At 45.8% G+C, this 15,068-nt stretch overlaps 1 protein-coding gene across 3 annotated transcripts in view; it reads right to left on the bottom strand.

The window, feature by feature from the left end:
• Ube2e1 (ubiquitin conjugating enzyme E2 E1) overlaps nucleotides 1-11,656 on the bottom strand; it is a 56,144-nt gene extending 44,488 nt beyond the window's left edge. Inside the window, exons 1-3 of one of the 3 annotated variants that reach the window (XM_036199016.1) lie at nucleotides 11,287-11,656; nucleotides 10,534-10,718; nucleotides 6,111-6,161 (exon numbers count right to left, since the gene is read on the bottom strand). In XM_036199016.1, coding sequence (XP_036054909.1) covers nucleotides 6,111-6,161; nucleotides 10,534-10,685 — 203 coding nt within the window. In that variant the 5' untranslated portion in view covers nucleotides 10,686-10,718; nucleotides 11,287-11,656. Of the gene's footprint in view, nucleotides 1-6,110; nucleotides 6,162-6,441; nucleotides 6,773-10,533; nucleotides 10,719-10,752; nucleotides 11,172-11,286 lie in introns of those variants that run through there. The other 2 variants (XM_036199015.1, XM_036199017.1) reach the window with 2 other exon arrangements.
• Nucleotides 11,657-15,068: the final 3,412 nt, after the last annotated feature.

Genomic DNA, 15,068 nt, shown 5'->3' with positions numbered 1-15,068 from the left:
GAGTTCAATATTGATTAATAATAAACTCAAATAGACTACCAAACTACAAACATTTACTGATGGCATACTCAGTGGCAGCAACATGCTGGGCATTGCATATGATCCACAACTCTGGAGAGAGACTTTGCCTCCCTCCCCTAAGCCACTTTTGCTGTCCTATCTCTTGATGTTAGTTACCAGTTGCCCCCAAACCCAGAACTTCAGCATCCATGTTTCCTCATTCTTCTGCGTTCTGCCTCCTTCCTTCTCTACTCTGAAGGCTACTGTTTTCCAAGCCCTCTCTGGTGCCTACCCACACTACAGCAGCCAACTCTAAGCCTACTGCTTCCTACCCAACTTTATGCCATCATTGCCTCTGTCCAAATTGTTCCACAGAAATTGCATTTCCCACTCAAAACTTTCAAAGATTCTCTAATGTCTACAAAATGAAATTCAAAGGTCTTGGCCTGACAGAGCAACTCAGATTTTCTCTCTTATTACAATGGCATCCTTCCACTTGTTCTGCACTCTGGAGCCAAAGGCTTACCCACCACAAGACAACCCTCTCTACCTGCCCTCTGCCACATTTGCTGGCTGTTTCCTCCACCGAGTCTATGCTTCTTCACTCTTCACCCCAATTCCCAGATGCCCAAGTGTTCCAGCCCTGGCCCTCACACCCAGGGCAAAGCCATCTCTTATTTCCCTGAATCTCCACAGCATGGCACTGGCAGTTATTACCTCAATATTTCACATTTCTACATTTCTTAGAACCTTTAATAGATTATGAACCACTTGAAAGTAGTTCCTTTTCATACCCAATAAGCACTCAAGGTTTGTAACAGAGAATATCAGCACCTTTACAAGAATCTCTAAAACCAGTATCATCTTTTAAGCTATAAGGATTTAAAAAAAAAAAAAAAAAAACAGTCGGGCAGTGGTGGCGCACACCTTTAATCCCAGCACTTGGGAGGCAGAAGCAGGTGGATCTCTGTGAGTTCGAGGCCAGCCTGGACTACAGAGTAAGTTCCAGGAAAGGCGCAAAGCTACACAGAGAAACCCTGTCTCAAAAAAAAAGTCTCCAATATTTTAACAATAATTGTGTTTTTAACAGTTTTTTAAAGATGTATTTGATGTGTATGTTTCTGTGGGAGTGCAGGTGCCCTAGAGCAGGAATGACAGGTGGTTTTGAATCCTCCTATACAGGAGCTGGGAACAAACTCCAGTCCTCACCATCTTTTCTCCAGCCCCTATGGGTTTTACATGTACAAACCCACTACATATAACTCAGCATTTTAACCATTATAAGTATACAATTCAGTAACATTAATTACATTTACAACATTGTACCCCTACTGACACTATCCAGCTCCAATGAGTTCATCATTTAATATAGCAACTGTGATGATTAATGAGTCCTCACCAGGAGGAAAGGCAAGAGGGCCACAAATTCAAAGCTGGAATTTTGAGACAGCAAGAACTTGTCTCAAAAACAACGGTGTGCTAGCATGAACCAGGAATCCTAGCACTTGGAAGGTGGATGTAGGAAGATTAGGAGTTCAAAATCATCCTCCACTAAACAGCAAGTTCAAGGTCGGCCTGAATTATATGAGACTGTCTCAAAACAAAAGGCTGGGCTTTCCAGCATTCTAAGGCAGGCAAGCAAAGCACTGGGTCCTTTCAGCAGAGAAAGATAAGAAGGCTGAGAATTATAAAGACATTTTTTTTAAATAATGTTGCTTCACTTCAACTCACCCTAAAAACAACTTTATCTGATTACGTACAGCTCTTGGTGGGGAAGATCTTGATGTAACATACTTAAATAAAGTAAAATAAAATAAAAACACTGGTCAAATATAATAAAATTATATGAAGGAAAATTTATTTTTACTACCCTCTCCTTGTGCTTAAAATGCTTAATGATGTCTCAAAATACTTTTACCTAAAATAACATTAACCAAAAATTCTGAATTTTAGGTTTCTACTTACACTACAGGCTTACTTATAATACAGATGTTCCAATTAAACAGAACTAAAGTAGGAAAGACTTGGGCAAATATGCCAGTTATAATACGTAAACTTACTGTCCAAAGACATTCATGTTCAGAATTTAAGTTACAATTATAATTTAATTGACTAGCAAAGGATGAGCTGTAAGCTACAAATAGCACCACAAAACTGATCCCAGCAGCCTGAAGTTCATGAGCTATCTAGAGCACAGACTTCTCCATCCCAAATAGAGCCAAGCTGTATGGAATCATTACAAAAACCACAACAGTATTTTTTTTCCCTAAAAGAATACAGCCAATGATAGAGAAAAAGCATAACTAAATGCATGGTAAGTTGCAGAAATATTTCATTCACTAGGTACATACGTACATACATACACACACATACACACACACACACACACACACACACACACACAGAGAGAGAGAGAGAGAGAGAGAGAGAGAGAGAGAGACTCACACACACAATACTAAATAGCTTGATGTTTGAAAGTAAGAATTTAACTTACATGGCAATACAAAGCAAATTATATTTTTAAAAGTTTCCAGGGCTGGAGATGGTTCAGTAGTTAAGAGTCTTGCTGATATGTAAGGGGACCCAAATTCCATTTCCAGAACCCATGATAGGTAGCTCAAAACCATCTCTAATTCCAGCCCCAGGGGATCAATCAGTGACCTCCATGGGCATTAGCCACATACACATACATACACCTATACTCATAAACATGTGTACACATAATTTTTTTAAAAATTAATTTATTCACTACAATACACAACACTAATTACTACCTTTTCTCATACAACGTATTTAGCAAATGAAATTCACATAAAGCTTTGAAATTTAGTAACTTTAAATCCAAACTTTTTAGTCAAGTACGGAGACTAGTAAATACAGCAGCACAGTGTCTCTCTCTCTCTCACACACACTCACACTCACACACACACACACACACACACACACACACACACACCCCGCCCGCCACACGTGGACTTCTTATGTATAAGAGGAGCTGGCCACTGAGAGGATGCTGTGTGCCACTTGACATGTTTTAAGAAAGTAATGTGTTTGAATTTAAAACTGAATGCTGCCTAAAAGAAGTTCTAGACAGGTAAACTATGTCTAGAAAGGGTAAACTATATCTAAGATTTGTAAAATGAGGCCGGGTCGTGGTGGTGGCGACGGCGGCGCACGCCTGTAATCCCAGCACTTGGGAGCTTGGGAGGCAGAGCCAGGTGGATCTCTGTTGAGTTCGAGGCCAGCCTGGTCTACAGAGCTAGTCCAGGACAGGCTCCAAAGCTACAGAGAGAAACCCTGTCTTGAAAAACCAAAAAAAAATTGTAAAATGGAAACCAATCATTTAGCTTATTCAATATGATTTATAATTGATGAAATTACAATTTCACTAGGAACTACTGAGTTCTTATGTGGAAGGTAACACCAGAAAAAAATTAGTATATCATTTAATTCACACATCTTATTTGGAAGCTAACTTAAAAAACCATCTAAGCTAAACTATCTATTCTGTCTCCAGCAATAAAGGCCATCAAGATATGAAATAATTAACTCTTATAGAGGGGCAGGTGAGATGGCTCAACAGATACCCGAGTTCAATCCCTAAGACCCACATGGCAGGATTCCTGCAAGTTCTCCTGACACTCATATACATGCTGTGGTACATGTGCATGCTCACACACAGACAAAACGAATAAGTTATTTTAAAAACTGGTTTTAAATCCTATACATAATAATGTAAAACCAAACTCAGACAAGAGTCCAGAACAGAAACTACAGCACAGCAAAGGTGGTAACACAGGAGGCAATAAAAATAGAAACTCAAATTCCTATAATTTCAAACAGCAGTTCTTTCTCAACCTGTGGGTGGAGACTCCTTTGGGGGAAATCAAAGGACCCTCTACAGGGGTTGCATACCAGATATCCTGTATATCAGATATTTGCATTACTCATTACAGTAACAAAATTAGTTATGAAGTAGCAACAAAAATAATTTTATGGTTAGGGGTCACCATAACATGAAGAACTGTATTAAAAGGTCACAGCACTAGGGAGATTTAGAACCACTGAGTTAAAAGGTCTAGTAGGGAGTATCTCCAGAAATTAAAGCATTTGTTATTTGTAAAGGACAGCATAATATATACTTTTTTTATTTTATTTTTTTTTTTACAAAATAAAGATACCTAGTATGTTTTTGGAAATCACACTCCTCCCAAAATGTTTAAGTGTAGTAAGATTTATCACCCCACCATGCAGTGTAGATCATCCCCAGCCACCGGGAATGCTCCAAGGTTTCAGCTTGAAGGGGCAATATGAGGAATTTACGAAGAGAAAATGTCCTTCATGCTTCAGAAACACAAGCCTCTCACCGATGAACCCTGCTACAAGAGGCTCAAGTGTACCATCCTGCTTCTAAAAGACAATTTCATGAAAATCTCCAAACTGTTTACAGTTCAAATTTGATAGCACTTATTCACAGGAAAGCCATTTATGTTTTAATAAGTGGTGCTAGTTTTGAAACTATGATTTATAATTTGATCAGCTAAAGCCGTCTGAACTTACAGGAGACACACACAGGGGAGACAACACCAACAGTAGTGGCAGCTATGGCACAGACCTAACGCAGGGACCGTCCGTGAGTCCACACAAACAACCAAGGCAAGCTTCGGGCTTTTATCTAGACAGCTTAGTATTCCTCCACTTTCTCAACCATTGAAAAGATATATTAGCTACAAAAGAAATCCTAGAGAATAATTGGGGGCTCAGTTAAAGAACACAGTTTCAAAGAATCTCCCTGGGAATGTAGCTCAGTTGGTAGGGTGCATGCACAAGGCCCCTCGAGTTTAGCCTGGCATAAAGCCAGCATAGTAGCTCACACCTGTAATGCTAGCACTGAGGAGAAGGTAGACAGGAGGATCAGAAACTTGAGGTCATCCTCAGTTACATATCAAGTTTGAGACAATGTCTTTAAAAAAAAAAAAAGTCCTAATACTCAAAAATGACTCTCTTACAAATCAGTACAAAATTTCAAAAAGTATCACAAATCTGATCAGCATTAACAAATTCATACAAAATAGAATCACTAGGGTGAGCCCAGATGGCTCAGTGGGGAAGATGCTTACAGCTCAAGCCTGGCAACCTAAGTTTGATCCCTAAAACCTTCATAAAAGTAGGAGAGATCAACTCCACAAAGTTGTCTTTTAACTTCTACATGTACACATCAAGCATTCACACACACAGAATAACAACAGTCAACGAAACAGCAACACTCAATTTTGCTTTTAATCCACCAGTCATGGTTTTAAAACATGAGTGTTAAAAGCCAAATGCTTCACTTAGCTTCCATCCTGAATGCTTGCACATACTCACTGGGTATATCTAGTAAGTATTTGCCAGTAACTCCTACCTGTAAATTTAAAGCACCAATGAAATCTTGCCTTCCATTCAAGGCTGAACCAGGTTCTAAAACTATCAATTTAGACAAACAATCACAACTTCTTTCCACCTTGACTCAAAAATGCAAAACTGACAATTTTAAACAAAGCCAATGGTCAACACATCCTTTGGAAGCTGGCTACACATACACATATATACTCAGTCTGTATTACACAATATCAACAAAAACATCATCTTCTAAGAGTTTAATTTTATAATTTAAAACAAAATTATTCTATTAAAGCCACAAGTTATTTCCTGAACTGCTCTGCCAAAAGTCCAATACAAAATTACAACGAGTAAGTCTGAGGATCTAGTGTTTGCTTTAACTCCAAGCTCCAGTGACCTGTAATGAGCTGATTCCAGCAGAGCAATTTCTGAAGTCGTGCGTGTAAAGGCTAACATCCCCCACTGCTAGCTTACAAAAGGGGTACTCCTTCACCTTAACTCTGCTGTTTGTTTCATAGACACAAGTGCCCCTCCACGTGAGTCCAGTACTTCCCAACAGTTCCTAGCTTGCTGCATACCACACCCACAGCATACCAATACATTTCATCGGACATTTGATGTTAGCACCAAACAAGCACAGACCATAGAGGAGAAGCAAAATTCAATAACAGAAAACACAAGAGAAGTTAGGAGAATTTTAAGAAGACAACAATCCATAGGCAGCTCACCTGCAGTTTGGTGGAGGGTCTAAAGTGATGTCTGCCAGCTCCTTCTGGATCCTGGGAGATCGGGAAACAGAAAGTTAGTTGGAGGCCCCTCCCAGAACCAGGTCTGGCAGCCCACCTTACTCCATACATTGAGGGAGGAGAGGACACCCAGAGGTCCCAGGCTGGGGAGACTTTCCAGTGCAGGGGAGCAGCTTGAGGTCTCTCCCACCCTCAACAGCTTGGGGCTTTCAATACTGCCAAACGCACCGGGGCAGTAGTCCTGGGTGTTTTCCACTTAAACAATTTAAAAATTTCTCCACTGCAGTTTTCCCCAACCTTCTGGGCACCTCACCCGTGAATGGAGGTCATCATCCTGAGGTGAGCCTGCTCTGGGGACTCCCCGACCTGGGTCCCCTTATTGTCCCCCTCCTCCCTGGCCAGGGCCAGGCCTCTTGGTCCCCAAACTCTGTGACTCCGCATGCCAGCCCCTTCCCAGAGCCCGGGCCCATGCACAGCAGCGATCCCGCAGGCCGGACCCCGCACAGCGGCGCACGGCCCCGCACACCGGCGCCCCCCGCAGGCCGGACCCCGCACAGCGGCACCCGGCCCCGCACACCGGCGCCCCCGCAGGCCGGTGCTCCTCAGACCCGGACCTGCACCCAGGAGCAGTGACCTCCCGGCAACGGCAACATGGCCGCTGGGGCCCTAGTGACCGCCACCGTCAAGGGTCGGGCGGTCCAGGAAGTGCAGGGTGGAGCTGAGGGCGGGGGACCCCCGGCGGCGGCCCGCACAGGTGCAGCGGACACCTGCGCCCGCCCGCCCCGGCCCCTAACTTCCCGGAGCCCGCCCGGGGCCCCGCACCGCTCCCCGCACGGCCCCCCGCACAAAGAGCCCATCCCCCAGCCCTAGGCCGAAGCCACTGACAGTTCACAGCCCGGCCTTTGTCTTCTGCGTACCTAAGCGCTTAGGGCACCAACTACAGGACCAACTTTGGGGCCTTAAGCTGCTTCTCCTAAAGGGAGACTATTTTTATAACTTCTCCTCCTAACAGGCTGTTACAACTTAAAAAAAATCCACCAAGCCGGCTCGGTAGTAAAAATAAAGCCAACACACACGCAACTCGGCAATCTCAATGACAATGGATGTTTTTCCCTTTCCAAAGAAAGTTTTCAGAGAGTAGGAAGAGGCCAGCTATAACGCACTGACATTTTTAGCAGGCACTTCTTCCACGCTAAAAGGAAAAACAAATTGAGTGGTGACTGGGGAAGTTCTTCAAACTTTCCTATTGAAGGGCACTTCCGGTCCCTACAAATGGGGTCCAGTTTAGAACACCCGGTCTCTACTGACATCTACTAGTGCCCTCCCAAATTCTACCGCTCCCAGTAAGCATTTCAGTGCCTATACAGCTGCATCTACGTTTCATTCACGTCAGGATGTTACACTGAAGTCTGGAGCATCAGTTTCCAGATTCTTGCACCTATTGGAACTGACCATTTTCAGATCTGTTAGAAAGCAAACATGTCCTCCTTCAGAGCTGTAAAGACAGTTGCTCCTTTAGTACCCAGAGGGTGAAATACAGAGGAATGGACTACTAATGAGATGGCTCAGCAGCAAAAGGTGCTGGCCAGCCTACATGATGACCCCAGCCCACTCCCTGGGACCCACACATGGAAGGACGGCCGACTCCAGCAATTCGGCCTCTGACCTCCACACATGTGCCTTGATACGCTTGAACACACACACCACACTAATACACACAAAATAAAATTATGATATAATTTTTTTAAAGGGCAACACCAGGCTAAATACCCATAATCTTAAACACCACGATATGCACCATTTCTAGAGCAAGATCTGCAAGTGATTCAAAGGCCAGTCCCATGAGTGAACCCAGCTCTCCACTGGTGCTTTCTTCCACAGTGAAAGAACCCCTTAGTCTGTCGATTCTGGTTGCATTTTCACACCACCTCCTGGTACACATGCCCCTTCCCATTCCATGGGCAGTACCCACCTTCCAAACCACTGTATTCAGATGTTCTACATCTACCAACCATGCAGAGCAGGCTGTGCATCAAACACCGTCTGTCTCCCTTTCATTCTCTCCTTTTTGTCTTTTCCTGTTAACCTCAGCTCCGCTTTAACACAAATAGCTACTGTTTCAACAAGGTATCTAGAAATCTAAGTGTGCTGCATTAAGAGATACAAAAACATGTCAGTTTGCAGGCAAATTATTATGTACTCTTTCCCACCTTCTAGTTCTGCTTCCAGCGTTTCTTTACTAGCTGTTTCCAAATAAGGTCTCTCAGGCCGGCAATCCAAAGGACAATGGATGGTTCTCTGTTTCCCAAGGTTTTCTGGGGGTAGGGCTTCCCCAGTCACTACTCAGTGTGTTTTCCCTTTCACTGGGGAAGACGTGCCAGCTAAAAATGGCAGTGCTCCTTACATTATAGCTGGCCTCTTCCTATCCTCCAAAAACCTTTGGAAGGGGAATATCCATTGTCATTCAGATTGCTGAGCCTGGTCTACATGAGACCCTGACTACAGCAGAGCCTTTCTCCAACTCAAATATGTGTAGCCAAGAATGACTGAATTGATCCTCCAGCCTGGCAAAGCCCTGAGATCACAGGCCTTCTCTACCATGCCTCATGGTACTGGCGACTGAACCCAGGGCTTCATGCATGCTAGGCCAGTATGCTACCATCTGAACTACCAAATAAAGTTTATTTTGTTTTTGCATTTTTTGTTTGGCATTTTGTTTTGAAGACACAGTCTCCCTATCTATACCCTGACCTCCAGGAACTCTCTATATAGAACAGGCTGACTCTGAACTCCCAAGAAATCCATCTGCCTGCTTCTGTTTCCAAGGGCTGAGTTGATAAAAGGCCTGTACCACCATGCCCAGAACAAAGTTTTTAACTTCCTTAGCATAAATAGACAAACTGTATCCATGGGGAAATCCAATCATTTTCAGTGACCAAAAAGCAAACTACTTTTTGATGCCTGTCCATTTTCCTCCTAGTATGGTCCAAACACACTGAAACACAAAAGCTCCACTGACCTAAGGGGCAGGTCAAAAGTCAAACGAGGATGGAGAGCTTAAGAGTGCTGGCTGGGAGAGAGGGCCATCCTCGGCAAGAAGGGGAGAATTGAGGCTCTGGGAGATCTCACATGGGTGGGGCTAATCAAAGAGGACCAGTTAAAACCAGAGCCTGAGATACAATCAAACCAACCCTTTGAAAATGAGAGCAATCTTACCAAGGCATCTCGACACTTCTCTCCAGACCTGAACACTAGCTATTTAAAATGGGCTGAAGTCACTACATCAGTCCAGTTAGGTCACTAAAACAGCATCCCAAGTCTCTTTCAAGAAGGAACTGTCAGTCTCTGGGCTCCAGGATCACTACTCCGCAGAGAGAGCCAAAGCCATTTAGACGTCCCATTTCATTAAAATTCTTTAAAGAATGCTACCCCCACCTACCCCACAGCTTCTGTCCCTTACTATGGCCAACTATTCATAGTCAATGAAAAGATATGGATGTCAGGGGGTTCCCAGGTATCTGCTAGTCCTATTTTAAGGACTACAGGGATCAAAGAATATTACTTAAGGTTGACAGAGGCAAAGTATCCATCCACCTGTCTTTTTACAAAAGGGACTAACTCTGGGTACAGTGACTGGCTCACTCCTGTAATCCTAGTGATCAGGAGGCTGAGACAGGAGTTGTGCTATGAGTTCAATGCCAGCCTGGGCTATAAGAATAAGACCCTGTCTAATAAAACAGCAACAACAAAGTCTCCCTGAAAACTATGGAACTGAAGTTCTTAAACAGAAAAAAAAAGAAAAAAAAAAAATCTCCAAAAGACCTGAAATAATCATTTTACAGTCATTTATTGACTCGTTCATCTGCCCCAAACCAGAAAAAGCTTTTCAATCCCACCAAAAAAAAAAAAAAAAATCACCTCAACTTCTTAACCACTAATGGAACATAGTTGGTTATTCCTTAAGCAAGTTATGGGGGGGGGGGGGGACTCTATTCAGAAAACATCGTCCCTGCAACAGGTGAGGAGGGGAGAAGGTCAGAATTCACTGACTGAGTTCCTGGGAAGGTATCCTTAATTACGAGGGATGACAGCCTCCGGGAAGTTACAGATTCGTGATTACTAGGATGAGGACTCTGAAATCACATTCAGAGTCACTCATAAAAGTAATGAGGATCCTTGGAACTTCACAAGAGATGGACGAGGCCAGCCACAACTGCTGCATATGGACACGGGTATTAACCAAACCAGAACCAGCAGCAAGCTGGAGAGAAAACAGGTGGGACTCCCATGCCCCGTTTTCCTGCCAGAGGGCACATGAGAACGTCGTCGTCGAAGCCACCCTCCCTGACAGGCAGCACGAGGCACCTGGGAAGCTAGGGCGCCTGTGGAGAAAGGAGTGGGATACCTCTTGGCGCTGGTGGAGAGGAGCTTCGAGTTTTTGCTCATGCTGACTTTACTCTCCTTCTTCTTGGGGGTGCTGGCTTCCTTCTCGGTCTGCTGGTTGGAGGATGAAGATGAAGAGGAGCTGGTGCTGGCCCTCGAATCGTCATCCGACATAGCGAACCCCCCACCCCACCCCGCGAACGGCCCCTGCAGGGGGAGGAAACAAAACAGAAACACAGACCATGCAGGCGCTGCAAAGAGGGAACTCCGCTGTCAGGAGGGCGCGGGCCGGGCCGCCCCCGCCGCCCTGCAGAGGATCGGGGCCCACCGCCGCACCGGCCGAAGGGACGCGGGGGCCGCGATCGCGCGGGGGCGGCCCGGGGAGGGCCGGGAGCCGCCGCCGCCGTCCCCGAGGCCTCCCGGCGTCCGCTCGAGTTCGGCCAGGTCCGGACGAGCCGGGCAGGGAGAGTGGGTGAGGAAGGCGAGCGTGGGCCGCGTGGGCCGCGGGGACACGGCGCCCGGCCAGGCCCGGCCACGCGGGGCTGCGCTCGCAGGCCGGCGCGCACAATGCGCCCCCGGCGGGCGGGTCCCCGCAGGGATCCGGCCGGGCTGACAGTTCGCGCGGTCCCCGCCGCCCCGGCCCGCCGCCCCATCCCCGCCGTCCGGCCCTCGGCGCCCCCGGCCCGGCCCTGCTGCCCGCGGCCCGGCGACGCCGCCCGCCCCCGGCCCCAGGCCCCGCGGCTCGCCCGCCCGCCCGCCCCGGGGGCCCCCGCACCTCTCTTTGTGTCTGGCTGCTCCGTGCCGCCGCGGCGGCTGCTGCTGCGGCTGCGGCTGGGCCTGGCCACTCGTGTCTCGCTCTCGCTGGGAGAGAAGCGGAAGTGCAGCAACAGCAACTATTAACCAGGCAATGGCTTCCCCGGCCGCACACGCTCCGCGCCACTCCTCCTCTCCGCCCCGCCCCGCGCCCCTCCCCCGCCGCACCTGGGGGCCGCGGCCCGGAGCCCGGAGCGACCCCGGCGGCCCGGCCTGGGGACGCGGAGCCGGGCGGAGCCGAGGGAGCCCGGCGGGATCGGGGGATGAGTGCGGCCGGGAGGAGCCCGGGGTGACCCGGGGAAGTTCTTCCCAGGAGGGTTTTAGGAAAGGGCTGGGGGTGAGGTGGCCGGTGTGGGGGGAAAGATGGTGCTCTCCTGGCGAGGACTTTGACTCCTCCTCAAAAGTGGGCGCTGTAAAGAGAAAGAAAAATAAAATAAAACGAAAATCCCCTACCAGGGTTTTCCTTTGGGCTGACACTTGTTTCTCCCTCTGGCAATTGACTTGCTAGGAGCAGAGGTCACGCCTGTGAGAAAAATCCCAGACTAGGTTTCTGTTCAGGATACCAAGCGTGAGCAATTTCCAACATTAGAGACACCCCCTTCACTTGTGATGGAAAAGGATGTGGTGGGGTTGGTTTTTGTTTGTTTTTTATGTATGCGATTGGAGTTCGTGACAGGTAACTGAGATTTGTAACCGGGCATGGGAATTGTAAGACCACTGGGAATAAACCTTAAATGGTTGGTTTTGACAGGATTTGGAATTCTTAAATTACATTTAAAGTATGAGTTTTAGAAATTGGAAGTTCTAGAAAGCACCTTACGTTTTGCTCCAATACGAAACTATTCAAACAATATTTTTAGAATAATCACACATAATGTCACTAAATTGTTCTTTTCGTGGCATTGTGCCAAAATTTATTTTTAAAAACATTCCGCCATTAAATTAGGACTTAGTTTCTTACCTGTTTGTCGTTTACCCTGAAGGTAAAAACAGATCTCTACTATCCAAGTACAAGGCGCCACAGACACAAGATCTTGTGTACTGCCCAGACAACTACACTCAGATTTCCATGGTCCACTTTAAATTACCTCATTCAAATTGTCATTGCTTCCCAAGGCAACGGCGGCTTCAGTTACCGAACACATGATGTAAAGAAAGCTCATGGCATATCCAGTACCCAGGAGAACAGGCATTCTCACTGTCTACCTAAACTCCTTCTCGCCTTCAATCTGAAACTCCGGCTGTGTTAAGAGTCCTAAAGTAATTGTGCGTGTTACCACTCAATCATTAAGGAAACCTGTATCTCATAAGGAAATGTCTTCAAACTGTGAGTAAATTCACTGGAAGACTTCTACAGGTCATCATCTGAGTCTTCCGTCAGCAGAAAGAGCTGCTCCTCCACTACCCAAAGCATGTCGCTTGAAGAAATCCTCACATGTGCTTGATTTTGTATGTGCTGGTAGAGCTTATAAATGATGATGACATTGTCAGGTCACGGTGGCTCAAGTGTTTAATTTCAGCTCTTGGGAGGCAGAGGCAAGCCGACCTCTAGGAGTTTAAGACCAGCCTAGTCTATGTAGCAAGTTCCAGGCCATCCATAGACATATATTGAGTCTTTGTCTCCAAAAGAATTGTAGAAAGCTAGAAATTAGTAAATGAAGACAGCTATGTATTCAGAATATTCTGAGGTAAAGTTACTACTTATTTTAAAACTTTTTAAAATTTTATGTGTGTTTATACCAGGCTGGCCTTGAACTCACAAAGATCTTCCTGCTTCTTCCTCCTAAGTGCTAGGATCAAAAGCATGTGCCACCACACCCAGATTCTAGCTTTCTACTTTTTCTTTTGGCAGTTTTGGAAGTTGAACTCGGGGCCTTAGTACAAGTTGGACGAGTTCTCTACACCCCATCTAGATTGACTGATGCACTTAGCTACAAGGCCTGAGGTTCTAAACTGACCTCCCCGGCCTCAGTTTCCTCCTGTGTATAGGGCAAGAATACCCACATCGTATTGACTGGTGGATCAAATGTCTGTCTATAACTATTCTGCAAAGTACATGGATAACTCCATCCTGGGCCTGCTTCTAAGAGCTTTAAGACCTAGAATTGACTATGAGTAGTTTGTAAAACAAAACAAAAACTCACAGTTAGACGTTCAAGGCCATTCTCAGCTATGTAATGAGTTTAAGTCTAGCCTGGGTTACAGGAGCCCTGTCACAAAATAAATGAAGTTTAAAAAGAAAGAAAGGAAACTTTCAGGAGGAAAGCAGAGTTGAGGAGTGAGGAGTCCCACTCCCAGAGGGGCCTAGACTACTTTCTAGTTTACATTCATGTTTTGCTGAAGAAATGAAGGTAAGAAAGCCCGTGGATTTTTTTAACTTTTATTTTTTTGTTGTTGTTCTTGGTTTTTAGTTTTTTGAGACAGGGTTCTTCATGTAGCCTTGACTGTACTGGAACTCTCTCTGTAGATCAGGCTTGCCTCACAAGAGATCTACCTGTCTCTGCTTCCTGAGTGCTGAGATTAAAGGCGTGCACCATCACTGCCCAGCTAAGCCCACGGGTCCCATTCAAGAACATGAAATACAACACTGATGCTTTACCATCCACACATGACCTTATCGGTTCTGGCAGTATTGGTGTGGAAGAAAGGCCTCAGTTATATTAAAGAAAAATATATTAAATAAAGAGAGCTCTGATAATATTTTCAAGAATGAACTGATGTACTTAGTGGGTATGATGTTCTATGTTCTATGTACAGTGGGTATGATGGCATGTGCCTGTAATCCCAGCTTTTGGGAGGTGGAAGCAGGAAGATCAAGAATTCAAGTGTGGGAGGGGCTGGGCAGTAGTGGCACACTCCTTCAATCCCAGCACTCTGAGTTCCAGGCCAGCCTGGGCTACAGAGTGAGTTCCAGGACAGGCGCAAAGCTGCACAGAGAAACCCTGTCTGGGGGTCGGGGAGGGGAGGAATGGGAGGGGCAGAGGAGTTCAAGACCAGTCTCTGATACAGAGCAAGTTCAAGGCCAACCTGGATTACGTGAGACTGTTTAAAAAAAGAGAGAGAAAATAACTCATTAGCAATACCAATCAAGAGAGGCGCGAAAGTGGGGAGATGGGGCACAGGAGAGGGTCACAGAATCTGTAACGCTTACCTATTTATCTGAATAAACTAACATCCTCTATTCAAGTTCTCCATCCTGAGGCTAATCATCACGATTCGTTCTATATTTATGAATATGTTTTCATGTTTTCTTTCTAACAGAATAACCAATATCTCCCTACTTCCCCATTCCCAGTTTCTCCAGAGGTAGCTGCTTCCTGTTGTGGACTCTGGGAGCGCAAGCAAATGCTACAACCCCATTAAAGGCTAGGATCGGACTGCTCAATTTACACTGAAAACAAAGGAGTGTAAGTAATTGGGAGCTGACACCCCAAAGGCATAGTGAGCCTGGCTCTGCAGTTTACCAAGTTCAAAGCCAGGTTTGAGATACAGGGAGATCTTGACTGGAAACATCAACACACACACACACACACACACACACACACACACACACACACACACGAAGCTGGCAAGGACATTTACATTTGCTAATATAGCCAGGGATAGTAGCTCAAGTCTGTAATCCAACACTCCCAAGCCACAACAGAAAGATCGCTACAGGCCATCCTGTGCTACCATAGTGAGTTCCACTGCAGTCTGTAGCATGAGACCCTGCCTTAAAAACCAAAACAAACAGTAATTGCA

The sequence above is a fragment of the Onychomys torridus genome, chromosome 9 (genome assembly GCF_903995425.1).
Source record: "Onychomys torridus chromosome 9, mOncTor1.1, whole genome shotgun sequence".
In the NCBI taxonomy this organism is placed as follows: domain Eukaryota; kingdom Metazoa; phylum Chordata; class Mammalia; order Rodentia; family Cricetidae; genus Onychomys; species Onychomys torridus.
The sequence above is the reverse complement of the archived record's forward strand: the minus strand, read 5'-3'. Positions and strand labels throughout refer to the sequence as shown.